The sequence below is a fragment of the Nelumbo lutea genome, chromosome 6 (assembly GCF_056320005.1).
Source record: "Nelumbo lutea isolate HS-2025 chromosome 6, American lotus-T2T, whole genome shotgun sequence".
NCBI classification, from domain to species: domain Eukaryota; kingdom Viridiplantae; phylum Streptophyta; class Magnoliopsida; order Proteales; family Nelumbonaceae; genus Nelumbo; species Nelumbo lutea.
Window position 1 is genome coordinate 61704140 of NC_142689.1, and position 14889 is coordinate 61719028.

Below are 14889 nucleotides of genomic sequence, written 5' to 3' on the forward strand. Positions count from 1 at the left end.
CTATGAACCTTTATTGTGACAACCAAGTTGTAGTCCACATCTCTTCTAATCTACTTTTTCATATGAGAACAGAAAAGTTGATTGTCACTTTGTGGGAGAGAAGGTGCTTAGTGGAGTGATAGATACTGCATATGTTAACACAGGAATCCAATGGACAGACTTGTTCACCAAAGGGTTGAGTCGGGGAAGAGTGGATTACATATGTAGCAAGATGGGACTATATGTTATATACTCACAAGCTTGAGGGGGAGGGTTGGTGTCGACTATACAGGGGTAGTTTGGTCTTTTTATTTATGTTCGGTGTGAGGTTTAATGTTTAAGTTAAGTGATGTGTCCCATACTTAAATAGGGACATAACAGTCATTTTGTTTTATTTTAGAAAACATATGTAAATCAGTCCTCAAATATCAAGAACAAATTTAGGGATTAAAAGAAGTAAAGAATAGGTCTGAACCACTACACAGGAGAAGAAGATGGCGAAAAGAGAAGGTAAGAGAAGGAGTCAAATTAATCTCCATTCTCCTCTAACCCTATTTTATTAAGATCTAAAAATTAGATGATAACAAGAATAAATAACAGGCCCATTAAGTTTGGCCCATCAACAATAAAATAAAAGATATTACAAGAGAGGATGTTAGGGCCCATTAGGCCTAGTCTCTTTACACTCCCCCTCAAGCTGAGCATAGATGTCAATCATGCCCAGCTTGCTTATATAGCGTGTCATTTTCCCTCTTGGAACTTCCTTGATCAAGATATCGGCCAGTTGCCCTTCTGATGGGATGAATGGTAAACAAACTTCTCCTGAGGAAACTCTTTGCCTTATAAAAATGCCTATCAACCTCAATGTGCTTAGTTCTGTGCAATGTTGATAGCAATTTGGTTGTCACAATAGAGCATCATTGGTTTCTCGTAGTCCACCCCCAATTCTTCTAGAAGGGAACGTAGCCACAGTAATTCTGACACACCATGTGCCATTGCCCTGCATTCTGCTTCAGCTGAGGATCTAGCAACTACAGATTGTTTCTTACTCCTCCATGACACAATATTCCCAGCAACCAGAGAACAATAACCAGAGGTGGATCTTCTATCATCAATGTATCCTGCCCAATCAGCATCAGTAAAAGCTTCCAACTTCATGTGACCATGTTTAGCAAATAGATTACCTTTCCCCGGGGTACCTTTCAAGCAGCACAAAACCCTTTCTGCAACAACTAAATGAGTATCTCTGGGAGAATGCATAAATTGACTAATAACACTTACTGCATAGGAAATATCTAGCCGAACCATGCAAAGGTATAACAACTTCCCAAACAGTCTCTGAAGCACTCCCTTATCAGACATAAGCTCACCATCTATAACAGAAAGCTTATGATTATGATCAATAGGAGTGGAGATGGGTTAAGCTCCAAGTTTACCAGTTTCAGCAAGAAGATCAATGACATATTTACGCTGAGAGATAAACATACCATCTTTAGATCGAGCAACTTCAATGCCCAAGAAATACCAAAGATCTCCCAAATCATTGATTTCAAATTCAGAGTTGAGAAATCCTTTTAGTTTACTAACCTCTTCAGCGTCATTACCCGTGACAACAATATCATCAACATAAACAATCAAGAAGGTCACCAGAGAGTCATTTCTCTTCAAGAACAGTGTATGATCATATTGAGTTTTAGTGTAGCCAAAGGAGACAAGAGAAGCCCAAAATCTCTCAAACCAAGCCCGAGTAGACTGTTTGAGACCATAAATAGATTTGTGTAGTTTACACACCTTACCTTTCATTTCCTTACCATACACTCCTGGAGGTAGAGACAAATAGATCTCTTCATGCAGGTCTCCATTCAAGAAGGCATTTTTAACATCAAACTGGTGTAGGGACCAGTCAAAAGTATCAGCAAGAGATAGTAAAACCCTGACTGAGGTCATCTTAGCTACAGGAGTAAATGTCTCAAGATAGTCAATGCCATACATTTGAGTGTAGCCCTTAGCAACCAACCAAGCCTTAAACCTCTCACAGAGCCATTAGAGTGATATTTAATGGTAAACACCCATTTACAACCCACTGGTTCCTTCCCTTCTGGCAAGTCAACAATATCCTAAGTATGGTTCTTATGCAATGCATCTAGTCCGGCCATTATAGCATCCCTCCATTCAGCTTGAGATAATGCTTCTGGTACAGGCCAGGGTATCACATGGGAAGAAACAGAGGCAAGAAATGAGTAGTAGAAAGGGGAAAGAAGGCTATAAGACAAGTGTTTGGAGATACAATGGACTGTACACTTCCGCTTGCCCTTGCGGAGAGCAATAAGAAGGTCAAGGTCTGGGACAATCAGAGATGGGTCAATAGAGGGCTGACCTGTTACCTCAGGAATGATGGGAGTGGCGAGATGCTCTTCTGAAGGAGGGGAAACAACCTGCACATGTCTGAATCTCTACCTTTGGTGCCACCTTTGGAGAGCAGGAGCAGGAGGAGGAGCAGGAATATCGGACTCACAAGGAATATCAGAGGTAGGTCCAGTGGGAGAAGTGGACACCCCATGATCGGACTCACGAGGAATGGGAAGAGGAACAGCTGGAGACATAGCAAAGGGCTCGTCAGATTTCTCCCCCTCAGGAGGAATGCTAAAGAAGGGAGTCAACTCGACAAAGGTGATATCCCGAGATACAAAGCGAGTGCCACGAGCTTGAACAAAACAACAATAACCCTTATATGTGGAAGCATATCCCAGAAAAACACATTTATGAGCCTTAGGTTCAAACTTGTGCCTTTGATGACTATGAATATGCACATAGCAAGTGCACCCAAAAACATGGAGAGGAAGAGAAAAGATATCCTCATCCAGGAAGAGAAGACTAAAAGGGATTTTAAAGCCAAGGACCCAGGAGGGCATATCTGGGAACAAATTACTCAAAGCAGAAAAAGACTAGTGACCAAACTGAAAGTGACATAATAAAATTTTGTTAACAGACTCTGACACAACTGACTCTAAGGTAACTCCATGAGGTAGTCCCAAAGCCTGATCCGGTGTGTCCAGCAAGTACATTCCGTTCGCCTCATGGCCACTCCCAATCATCCTCTGAGACTACAAGTCCTAAAAAACACAATGAGTGGGAAAGAAGGTTATGCTGCAATTCATGGATTTTGTTAAGCTACTAACAGATAAAAGGTTTGTGTTAAGTTTAGGGACATAAAGGGCAGAGGATAAGTAAAGGGTGTCAGAGGTCTTTATATCACCTTTACCAGAGATGGGGGCAAGGGACCCATCGGCAAGGGATATTTTCTCTTTTCCAGAGAGAAGGTGATATGAGCAAAAAAGATTAGATAGGCTGGTCATATGGTCTGATGCACCGGAATCAATAATCCAAGGGATTTTATGATTACCTAAAACTGAAGCATGATTTGCAGAAGCACGAATACCTGAGTGAGCAAAAGCCGATGAAGATGATGTGTTGTTAGAAGGGTGAGCTGAAGAAACCGTAGCTTCCAAGTGATTTAGGAGCCTCCCATACTTTTCAAAATCTAGCTTCATTGCAGCCAACTGCTCAATAGTTGATTTCTCTTCACTCTCCTTACTTCCCCCTTCAGGTACTGTAGCAACATTAGCAGTCTTAGGTTTTCTTACTTGACTGCCCTTCTTAGAGTTATTGTTATTCTTAAACCTATCAGTGAGAAGCTCAAGATGAAGCTTCCAGCAGGTGCCCTTTGTATGCCTCGGTTTCTTGCAATATTAACACATCTGCTCTCTTTTTTCAGTAGGGCCCTTTGGCTTCATTCCTGCATGTGCAAAATAAATAGATTGATTTCAACCCAAACCTGGTCATGGATACCTATATTCTTATCTTATATCAATGGACCGGATATTAGCTTAATCCAACCCAATCCAGTATAAATTTATTACAGATGGACCAATCCAATCTAATAAATATTTTGGACCATATTGGTCCAATCCAATATGTCTTGTTGATCCATCCAATCCGTCCAAATTGATTTTGGACTAGATGGGGTCCAATCCAAAACCGGTCCATTGACACCCTTAGACCCAGACACACTAAAGAGACATGTTGGGATCTTGTTGGGAAACCGAAGAATTTTCAGTCCATCCAGAAGAAGCAACCATAGTATTCTGGGAATTCTAGCCCAACTCTTCTTGGTGCAACAACTAAGAGAGAACAGAGAATATAAAAAAGGATAGACCGGAAGTCTAGTTCAGTCTGATAGAGTTTGTGCCTCTTCTTCCAACTGTAAAGATAAGTTTCAGGTGAAGAACACTATCTGATAAGGTTCAGCCCAGATCTCCACTCTGATACCATGTAGTCCAACAAATAGAAAGGGGCAGAGGAGAAGGAAGAAGAGAAGTGTTCTATATCAAAAATTTGTAGCTGGCAGCACCTAAGTTGGTATTTATACTTAGGGCAACAGCTTATAACAAATAGAAAGGGGAAATACTATAAATACTCGTACGCTAGTAACATAACATATTACAACAGGTGTAAACCAGTTAGGAGTTAGGACAAGGGGCAGAGAGAATTGATTTATTGGGTTAGTAGAGAAGAGAGCTAAGAAAAGTTAGTAGGAAATCTAGAATGCTATAAACACCTTAGCACTTCAAAAAATGAACTTGATCATAATCTGACTATGGTATACTCAACTAAACTCAAACTCAATTATTTTGATCAATTATATGAATACTTTTATGTCATTCCACCTTGTCAAGGGCCATATCATGTGAAAATATGAACCTTCAAATCATCTATTTCTTGGATTTTTAATTTTTCCTTCCCTTCATCTCTTCTAGAGCCATCAAGCTTGTGTCAAATCACAATATTAAAACCAAACTAGGAAAAGAAAAACAACCTTTTGAAATGAAAAGACTGTTTAAAATATTGAAGAGAATCGATTGAGAGTAGCAGAAATCAGGTTTCAAGAGAGAAGAGGAGGAAGAAGGTGGCGGCAACAAGGGTTCAGAGAGAGATTTCATACATAATCTCCTCTTACACCTCTAATCCTATTTGATTAACTTAAACGTTAGTAATTTACAGAGAGATCCCTAGTTGGGCAGATAATTTAAAATATAACATAAGGAAAACAAAGCCCAAATTGAGGCCCATTACAGCAAAGAACATAAAAAGATAAAATAAGACAAACAGCCTATGGGCCATTCGACCCATCTTTTTTACACTCCCCCTCAAGCTGAGCATAGATGTCAATCATGCCAGTGTCATGCTGAAGTTTAGCCTTGGGAATGCCCTTGGTGAGGAAATCAGCTAACTGTCCTTCGGAAGTGATGAAAGGTAGACAAACTTCTCCAGAAGCTACACTTTCTCGAATGAAGTGTCTGTCAACTTCAATATGTTTGGTTCTGTCATGTGCACTGGATTGTGAGCAATGTTAATGGCAGCCTGATTATCACAGTATAACATCAATGGCTTATCATGCTTAATACCCAGTTCCTCTATCAAGGATCGAAGCCTCAATAGTTTAGAAATTCCATGAGCCATGGCTCTGTATTCAGCTTTGGCTAAAGAGATGAAGATTTGGCAACAATTTATTGTTTCTTGCTTCTCCAAGAAACAATATTACCTGCCACCAAGCTACAATATCCAGAGGTAGATCTTCTGTCATCGATATTTCCGGCCCAATCAGCATTTGTATTGGCTTCAAGTTTCATATGATAATGCTTAGCAAATAGAATTCCCTTTCCAAGAGAACCCTTCAAATAACACAGAATTCGTTCAATTGTTGCCATGTGTCCATGGGAACATGCGTGAACTAACTTATGCAACTGACAACATATGCAATGTCTAGACAGGTCATGCATAGATAGAGTAGTTTCCAAAGTAGCCTCTGGAAGACTCCCTTATCTTTCAACAATACTCCATCTGAGGCAAAGAGTTCATGATTCATCAATAAGAGTAGCAACTGGTCTAGCACCTATCTTCCCTGTTACATAGAGAAAGTACATACTTTTGCTGAGAAATAAGGATCCCATCCTTAGATCGAGCAACTTCTATGCCAAGAAAGTATCTCAATTCCCCTAGATCTTTGATCTCAAACTCTATATGAAGGAAAGATTTAAGATCATTAATCCCTGATACATCATTACCAGTTACAACAATATCATCAACACGCACAATCAAATATACTGCCAAAGATCCTCTCCTCTTCACAAAGAATGTATGATCAGACTGAGTCTGTACATAGCCAAAGTTAACAAGGGTAGCCCTAAACCATTCAAACCATGCCCTAGGGGACTGTTTAAGTCTATAAAGAGATTTCTTCAGCTTGTAGACTTTCCCTTTCATATCTGTTTCATACATCCTTGGAGGAAGAGACATATCGACCTCCTCATGTAACTCTCCATTCAGAAATGCATTCTTTACATCTAGTAGGTAAAGTGGCCAATCTGAGTGTGTAGCCAAAAATAGTAGAACTCTCACAGAAGTCATCTTTGCAACAGGAGCAAATGTCTCCTGATAATCAATCTCATATGTCTGTGTCTAACCTTTTGGAACCAGCCTAGCCTTGTACCTTTAAATGGTGCCATCAACATGATATTTGATGGTAAAAACCCACTTACAGCCTATTGGTTCTTTCCCTTCAGGTAAATCAACCACTTCCCAAGTGTCATTCTTGTGCAGGGAATCAATTTCTGTTCTCATAGCATCCCTCCATTCTGGATTAGTAAGAGCTTCTGACACAGATCTGGGTATTAGGTTAGAAGCAACAAAAGAAAGATAGCCAAAATATGAAGGAGAGAGCAAACTATAAGAAAGGTGTTTGGAAATGCAATGTGCAGTACACTTCCTTTTTCCTTTCCTGATAGAAATAGGGGTATAAAGGTCTGGGAATGATGGCTCCAAAGGGGCTGTATCAATACCTATTGTCTCTTTTGTGACTGGAAGTGCAGGAGGTTCATGCGGTGTAGGGGAAACAATCTGCTCACTTCTAGTTCTCTGCCATTGGTACAACCTGGGATTAAAAAGAGGATGATGAGGTAATGGAGGAGAGATAGCAACACTAGAATGAGAATGAGATGATTGATCCTCCCTTGACTTATTTGGAGGAGGAAGAGGCTCAGAAGAAGGCTCAATTGGGACAAGAAGGGGGAGAGCAAACAACTGTGACAAATTCTCTCCCTTTGGACAATGCCTCTCCTAAGAAGAATCATAAAAAGAAGAAATCTCATCAAAGGTGACATCAATTGAGACATACCGAGTTCTAGTCTTCGGATCAAAACAAAAATAACCCTTTTGTGTGGGGCAACAACCAAGGAAAATACACTTGTGAGATTTTGGTTCAAGTTTATGTCTTTGGACACTTAGAATATGTACATAACAAGTGCAGCTAAAGACACAGAGTGGAATAGGAAAAAGGTCCTTGCCCGGATGAAGAAGACTGAAGAGAGACTTAAACCCCAATACCCTAGATGGCATATGGTTGATTAGGTAAGTTGCAGTGGGAACATCACCCCAAAATTTTGTAGGGACATGTGAGGCAAACAAGATACTTCTTGCAACTTCAACAATATGCCGATTTTTTCTTTCAACAACTTCATTCTATTATGGGGTCCTAACATAGGAGTTTTGGTGAATAACCCCCAAATCAGTGAGATAACAGATTAGGTTTTTCTCAAAATTTTCTTTTGCATTGTCGGATCTAAAAATTTTAATTCTGGTATCAAACTAGGTTAGAACAGATTTATGGAATTGCCTCACAAGTGTAGGAACTTCATCACGGGACTTCATAAAAAATATCCAAGTGAATCATGAAAAATCATTAATGAACAAGATAAAATATTTTGTAGCCACCCATAGAAGGTAAGTGGTAAGGCCCCCACACATCAGAGTGCACAATATGAAAATGAGATCTTTTATTACTCAAAGGATAACTATTTCTACAATGTTTTCACAATTCACACGACTCACAATGAAGACTGAACAAACTAATTCCCTTGAATAGTTATAGGAATAAATGATATAATGCAGAAAAAGAAAGATGACCCAAACGAAAATGACATAACATGACATGATTGACAGAATCTGAAGATGTAGATCCAAAAGCAACTTTTCCAGGTTGTCCATGGCTCTGTCCAAGAGTGTCCAATAGATATATTCCATTCGCCTCATGGCCACTTCCAATCACTTTATGAGATTCCAGATATCATAAAACATAGTAGGAAGGAAAAAAAGTTATATAGCAGTTCAAAGAGCAGAAGGAAGTACCAAAGAGTCTGTAGCCTTGATGGTTCCCTTGCCAAAGATAGGAGCAAGAGAGCCATCGGCTAGGGTGATTTTGTCACATCCAGGGAGTAAATCATAAGAAACAAACAAAGTGGAAAGGCTGGTCATATGATCAGAAGCACTCGAATCAATAATCCAAAGGATCCTACGATTACCCGAGATAATTGATTGGCAAAAGCCCGTTTACCTGCATGAGCAAATGCAGAAGATGTTGAATTTCTTGGAAGGTTGGAAGAAGAGTCCACACCGTCTAGGTGACTAATCATCCTTCCAAACTTCTCATACTCTGCCTTCATAGCTACTAACTGCTCACTAGCAGTATTCTCTTTAGTTAGACATCTGTCACTATCTGGACCAGTAGCAATATTTGCACTCTTTGCCTTCATGTTATCAGACTTCTTTCGAAAATGAAGGGGAAGAAGCTCCAGTTGCAATTTCCAACACTTATCTTTTGTGTGTTTTGGTTTCTTACAATACTCACAAATAATTTCTTTCTTCCCTGAGCCAACTGGGATTCCTTTAACTCCCTTAGGTTTCACTCCCATATTAGCAAAGTGATCATTTAGACCAGCCCTTTGAACCTGGACTAGTCTCCTGCTTTCTTCATTACTTACTAAGGCATAGGCTTGAGATAGTGAAACACTATCCTTGGATAAGATATTTTGCTTTGTGATGTCATATTATGGATTCAGCTCTGTCAAAAACTCAAACGCCCTGTTTCTCTCAACAAGTTTCCTATAGGTCTTGGCATCATTAGTGCTTTCCCAGGCTACAATTTCCATCAAATCAATTTCTTGCCCTAGAGATTTCAGTATTGAGAAATAAATAGATAAAGGTTTCTCCCCTTGTCTCAAACTCTTCACATCACTCCTCAGCTTGTATGCTCTAGCTACATTTAATTTCTAGGAATAGATTTCAGCAACACTATCCCATATTTCCTTTGTTGAATTCATCCACAAATAGTGTTTACTAATATAATGTTGCATTGAGTTCACAAGCCATCCAATTACAATATAATTTCTTGCATCCATTTTTCATAGGATGGATCATCTTTTGAGGGAGCCTTTGTGCTCCCGGAGATATAACTCCATTTGCCTCTACTGCAGATATGAATTTTTACTGATTGTGACCAAACCCGATAATTTGTTCCATCTAGCTTAACTCATAGCCTGTAAAGAGTCAATAGAGGCTCTCGAAACCTGTCTGGATTCAGCAACATGCTTGTTTTCAACTTCTGAAGGGTCCATCTTCTTAAATACTTCGAAAATAACTTCTAATAACTTTGAATAACAATCAATGAAGACAGAAGAAAACTTGTGTTGTGAATCAATCTCTATGCAGTCGTACCTGCTAACTGCATCACACTCGGAACTCGAGAGAAATAGAGAAAACTCAAGCGCACCTTGTAGACTTTACAGAACACCAAGCAACTTGAATCGATCTTCAAGATGAAGAACAAGAAGTCTTTCAGTCACTAAGCACCCAGGTCAACCCCTTGTGGGGCCCGCAATCAGATTTCTCTAGAAAATTAGGTTTTTAGGCAAAACACTTGAAGCTGTTAGGAGGACGACAAAAGCAGTCTCCTCTCTAAAAACCACTAACAACTGGGCTGAAACAGGTTTCTTTAACTACTCATCCGATTCAGTTCTCCATACACATGGGAAAAAAGAGGTGAAAAAGAGAAGAAGAAGAAAAGCCCACTCTCATACCAAAAAGAAAAACAGCCTTTTGAAATGAAAGGATTGTTCAAAATATTGCAGAGAATCAATTGAGAGTAGCAGAAATTAGGTTTCAAGAAGAGAGAAAAGGAAGAAGAAGATGGTGGCAATAAGGGTTCAAAGAGAGATTTCGAACATAATCTCCTCTTACACCTCTAATCCTATTTCATTAACTTAAACTTCAGTAATTTATAGAGAGGCCCCTAGTTGGGCAGATAATTAAAAGCATAACATAAGAGAAAAAAAGGCCCAAATTGAGGCTCATTACAAAAAAGAACATAAAAAGATAAAATAAGACAAACAGCCTATGGGACATTTGGCCCATCTTCTCTACTGAAGGGTTTGCTAATTTATCAAAATACTAATAGGTTTTGTTTGCATCTGATCTTTATTACCTTCAAACATGAAGCATTTTGTGTGTTAAAGTTCTTATTGATTTTAATGAATATTTTCCCATCTGCTTGCAATATTTGCTATTAATAACCTTTTTATTGCTAAAATTTTGGCTGCATCTGTTTAGTTCTGTTCTTTTTTAGTATCCATATTATTTAAATACATCGCCTTGTTAGTCACGATTTTTACTGAAAACATTTGCCTGTAATTGTTTTATTGCACACCAACATTGCAAAGTTAAAGGTATTGTTATTAGTTTTGTTGACTTGATTAGTTTGTTAGGAACCTGAGCTCATGAGATATTGTGAACATGTCTGGAACAGGTCAGCATAATGTTTGTGACTCTGGAGAAAATTGCGCAAGCTGATTTAAAGTATGCAGACGTTGTGCTTTTAGAGAACTATGCAGCCTTCCAGAACAGGTAATTAAGAAAGCTTAGCTCTTCATTTTTCTTTCTCATTATGTCTAACTTTCAGGTTTACTTGAACAATTTTGTATTAACTTTTCGAATTAACATGTTAATTTTGCTGATTAGAACAATTCCCATGCAGCCTCTATGACCTAGCTAATGTTGTGCCCACACTTGCAAAGTTCTATCACCAGGCAAGTGAATCTTATGAACAAGCCTGCACACGCCATATCAACATGATTATATATATAGTAAGTAATTGCTTTTTCATTTATTTCTCCATTTGACTATTAGAAGTAACACTATGAATCTTTATCTTTTTTTCTTAGGATAATGTTGAACTTAATAAAAAAAAGAGGGTATAGATCTTCATGAATTTTGTTCTTTGCAGCAATTTGAGAGACTCTTCCAATTTGCTCGAAGAGTTGAGGATTTCATGTTCACATTGGCACCAGAGGAGGTTGGTAAAGTAATAGATAAACATGATGCAATGTCTTTATATTATCTTAGTAGAAGTTGCTGATAACAATTTTAGATGAATGCCTTGTGAAGAAAAGTAGAAGTTGAAAGGTTTCAGCAGTAGAGAAGAAGAGAGGAGAAGAAAAGAGAGTGGGATGTCGCCATAATTGAATTGGTCTGGCCGCCAACCCCTCATTGTGTTATATACTTAAAATAAAATAATGAGAGATTACAAGAATGCCCTTAGTAGGGCGGCTACTTTAAGTAGTTGAATAGTCACAACTTAAAAACATAAACTAATGGGCCTAAAGCCCAATAACTTCCTAACTTAACAACTTAAAAATAAAAAATAAAAGACTAAGTTCAATAACTTGAAATCGGCCCAACTCAACACTCCCCCTCAAGTTGGTAGTAAATGCCATACATTCCCAACTTGCGTAGATCATGCTCCAGCTTATTCCTTGCAACACTTTTTGTGAGGACATCAGCAAGTTGTAGATCAGAAGCAATGTATGGAAGATAAACTTCCCCTAAAGTCACTCTTTCTCTTATAAAATGTCTATCAACTTCAATGTGCTTTGTCCTGTAATGCTGAATTGGGTTGTGGGCAATGTTAATTGCTGCCTGATTGTCACAGTATAGCATCATAGGTTCTTCTACCTCAACACCAATCTCTCCTAACAAGGAGTGGATCCAAAGAAGTTATGAAACTCCATGTGCCATGGGTCTATATTCAGTTTCTGCACTTGATCTTGCCACAACAGTTTGTTTCTTACTTTTCCATGAGACTAGATTACTCCCAACAAGAGTGCAGACTCCTAATGTAGATCTTCTGTCATCAAAGCATCTTGCCAAATCAACATCAGTATAAGCATTTAGCTTCAACTATCCATGGTCAACAAATAGTATGTCTCTACCTGGGTGTCCCTTTAGATAAGCAAGAATCCTATCAACAGCCTCTCGATGCTAGACTTGGGGCATGCATATATTGACTCACCACACTCACTGTATAGGAGATATCTAGTCTTGTCATACATAAATATAGCAATCACCCCACATGTCTTTGATATTTCCCAATGTCCTTTACCAGCTCACCTTCTAATGCATTAATTTTGTGATTCTGATCAATAGGAGTACTAGCGGTCTTTGTTCCAAGCTTCCTTGTTTCTTGTAAAAGGTCCAAAACATACTTCCTCTGAGAAGTAAGAATTCCATGTTTTGATCTTGCAACTTCAATACCCATGAAGTACCACAGCTCCCCAAGATTCTTAATTTAAAATTCTCTATGTAGATTCTTCTTCAAGCTATCAATATCACTTAGGTCATTTCCTGTGACAACAATATCATCCACATAAACAATCAGGACTGACACTAAGGACCCCCTCCACTTTACAATCTAAGTATGGCCTAGTTGAGTCTGAGTGTAGCCAAAAGCAATCAAGGCCTTCCTGAACCTATCAAACCATGCTCTAGGAGACTATTTTAAACCATAAAGTGACTTCTTTATCTGCATACATTCCCCTTTTCAGCATCATTATAGAAACCAGTAGGAAGATCCATTTACACTTCTTACAAATCTCCATTCAGAAAAGCATTTTTCACATCAAGTTGAAATAGGGGCCAAGAGTATGTGGCAGTAAGAGAGAGAAGGATCGGAATAGAAGTCATCTTTGCAACTGGTGAAAAGGTCTCTAAGTAATCAATGCCATAAGTTTTGGTGTACCCTTTTGCAACCAATCTGACCTTATACCTTTCTATACTTCCATGTGCCTTGTATTTAACTATATAAATCCATCTACATCCAACAATCTCCTTTCCCTCTAATAGATCCAAAATTTCCCATGCTTGATTCTTAATTAAGGCTTCCATCTCTTCCTACATAGTTGTCTTCCACTCAGGTTTGGAGAGAGCCTCACTAACACCCTTGGGTATAGACACAAAGTCAAAAGAAGAAAGGAAAGCATGATAGGAAGGAGAAAGTCCACTGTAGGGTAGGTATTGTGAAATACAATGAGCAGTACACTTTCTCTTCCCTTTTCTAAGAGCAATAGAAAGGTCCAGGTCATCTGTATGGGATTAGTAGAGTCAATAGAAATTGAAACATTAGAAGGATCAAGAGGAATACCTGAATCCTATCAGGTGAATCTGGAGTCTCCAACGAACCGATAGGAAGTGATGTGAGTTCTTCTACAGTGGAACCAACCTCCCTGTGAAGTCGTTGTCGTGAGTAACACTGAGAAGTAGGACGCAAGCGAGGTGGTGAGATAGGTGACATAGGAGGATCAAACACAGGAGTGGACACAAGAACTGGAACTGGAAGAGGAATAAACTGTTCACTCACTTCTCCAGAACACTCCCCCTGAGAATGATCCTTCAAGAAAAAGGATGTGGACTCAAAAAAGGTGACATCCGTAGTAACATACTTACTCCTAGAGACTGGATCATAGTAGCAAAACCCTTTCTAATTTTCTACATACCTAAGTAAAACACACTTCTTTGCCTTTGGATCGAGCTTCGAGCGGTGAGGACCAAGAACATGTGCAAAGCAAACACACCCAAATACACTGAAAGGAATGTGGAACATCTCCCCCTCAGGAAAAAGGAGGCTGAATGGGGTGCAAAATCCAAGTATATGAGAGGGCACCCTATTAATCAGGAAGACTATTGTGAGAACTGCATCACCCCAAAACCGAACTAGAACAGTAGATGATCATCATGCTTCTTGCAATCTCAACAATGTGTTTGTTCTTCCTCTCTACAACACCATTCTATTATGGACTATAAGAACAATTGCTCTGATGGATAACTCCATACTCTAGCAAATACGAAGCAAGGTTCTTGTCAAAATATTCCCTAGCATTGTCTGATCTGAACACCTTCACTCGTACCCCAAACTGTGTTAGTACCATCTGATGAAATTGCCGAACCAAGGATGGTGCCTCATCACAAGATCTCATTAAGTAAATCCAAGAATACTAAGAAAAATCACCCACAAACAAAAGGAAATATCGATAGCCGCCTATAGAAGGAACATGGTATGGTCCCCACACATCAAAATGAATAACATCAAAAGCAGATGAACACCTTTTATTACTAGCTTTAAAGTAATGTCTACAATGTTTTCCAAGCTGACAACCTTAACACTTTAAACTGGACAAATTAACCGACTCAAATAGCTTTGGAAATAAGAAACGTAAAGAAGAAAAAGACAAATGACCCAAACGATTATGCCAAAGCATAATCTAACATAGGCTCCGACTCAATATCCCTACTAACATGATGACCCTGATGATGAGGAAGCCCATCCAGAAGGTAGATTCCAATCACTTCATGACCACTCCCAATCATCCTCTTTGAATCCAAATCCTACAAAACACAATGACCAAGAGAAAAAATCACTGAGCAATTCAAGTTCTTAGTCAAACTACTAACAGATAACAAGTTAGTACTCAATCTAGGAACATGAAGGATAGAGGGTAGGGAAATGGATTCAGTAATCTTGATAGACCCCTTCCCAACAATGGGAACATGAAATCCATCGGCTATGAAGACTTTGTCTCTATCATAACAAAGTTGGTAAGAGGAGAAAAGATTAGAACTATAGGTCATGTGCTCTAAGGCTCCAGAATCTATAATCAAAGGTCTTACCTGTAGTGGAAGCATAGTTTG

The 14889-nt window shown here is 38.9% G+C and overlaps 1 protein-coding gene across 6 annotated transcripts in view; it reads left to right on the top strand.

The window, feature by feature from the left end:
• LOC148849174 (exocyst complex component SEC3A-like) overlaps positions 1-14889 on the top strand; it is a 97322-nt gene that overhangs the window by 55143 nt on the left and 27290 nt on the right. For all 6 annotated transcript variants that reach the window (XM_088948628.1, XM_088948631.1, XM_088948627.1 and 3 more), the window contains exons 20-22: positions 10676-10773; positions 10904-11012; positions 11153-11221. In XM_088948628.1, coding sequence (XP_088804754.1) covers positions 10676-10773; positions 10904-11012; positions 11153-11221 — 276 coding nt within the window. The remainder of the gene's footprint in view (positions 1-10675; positions 10774-10903; positions 11013-11152; positions 11222-14889) is intronic.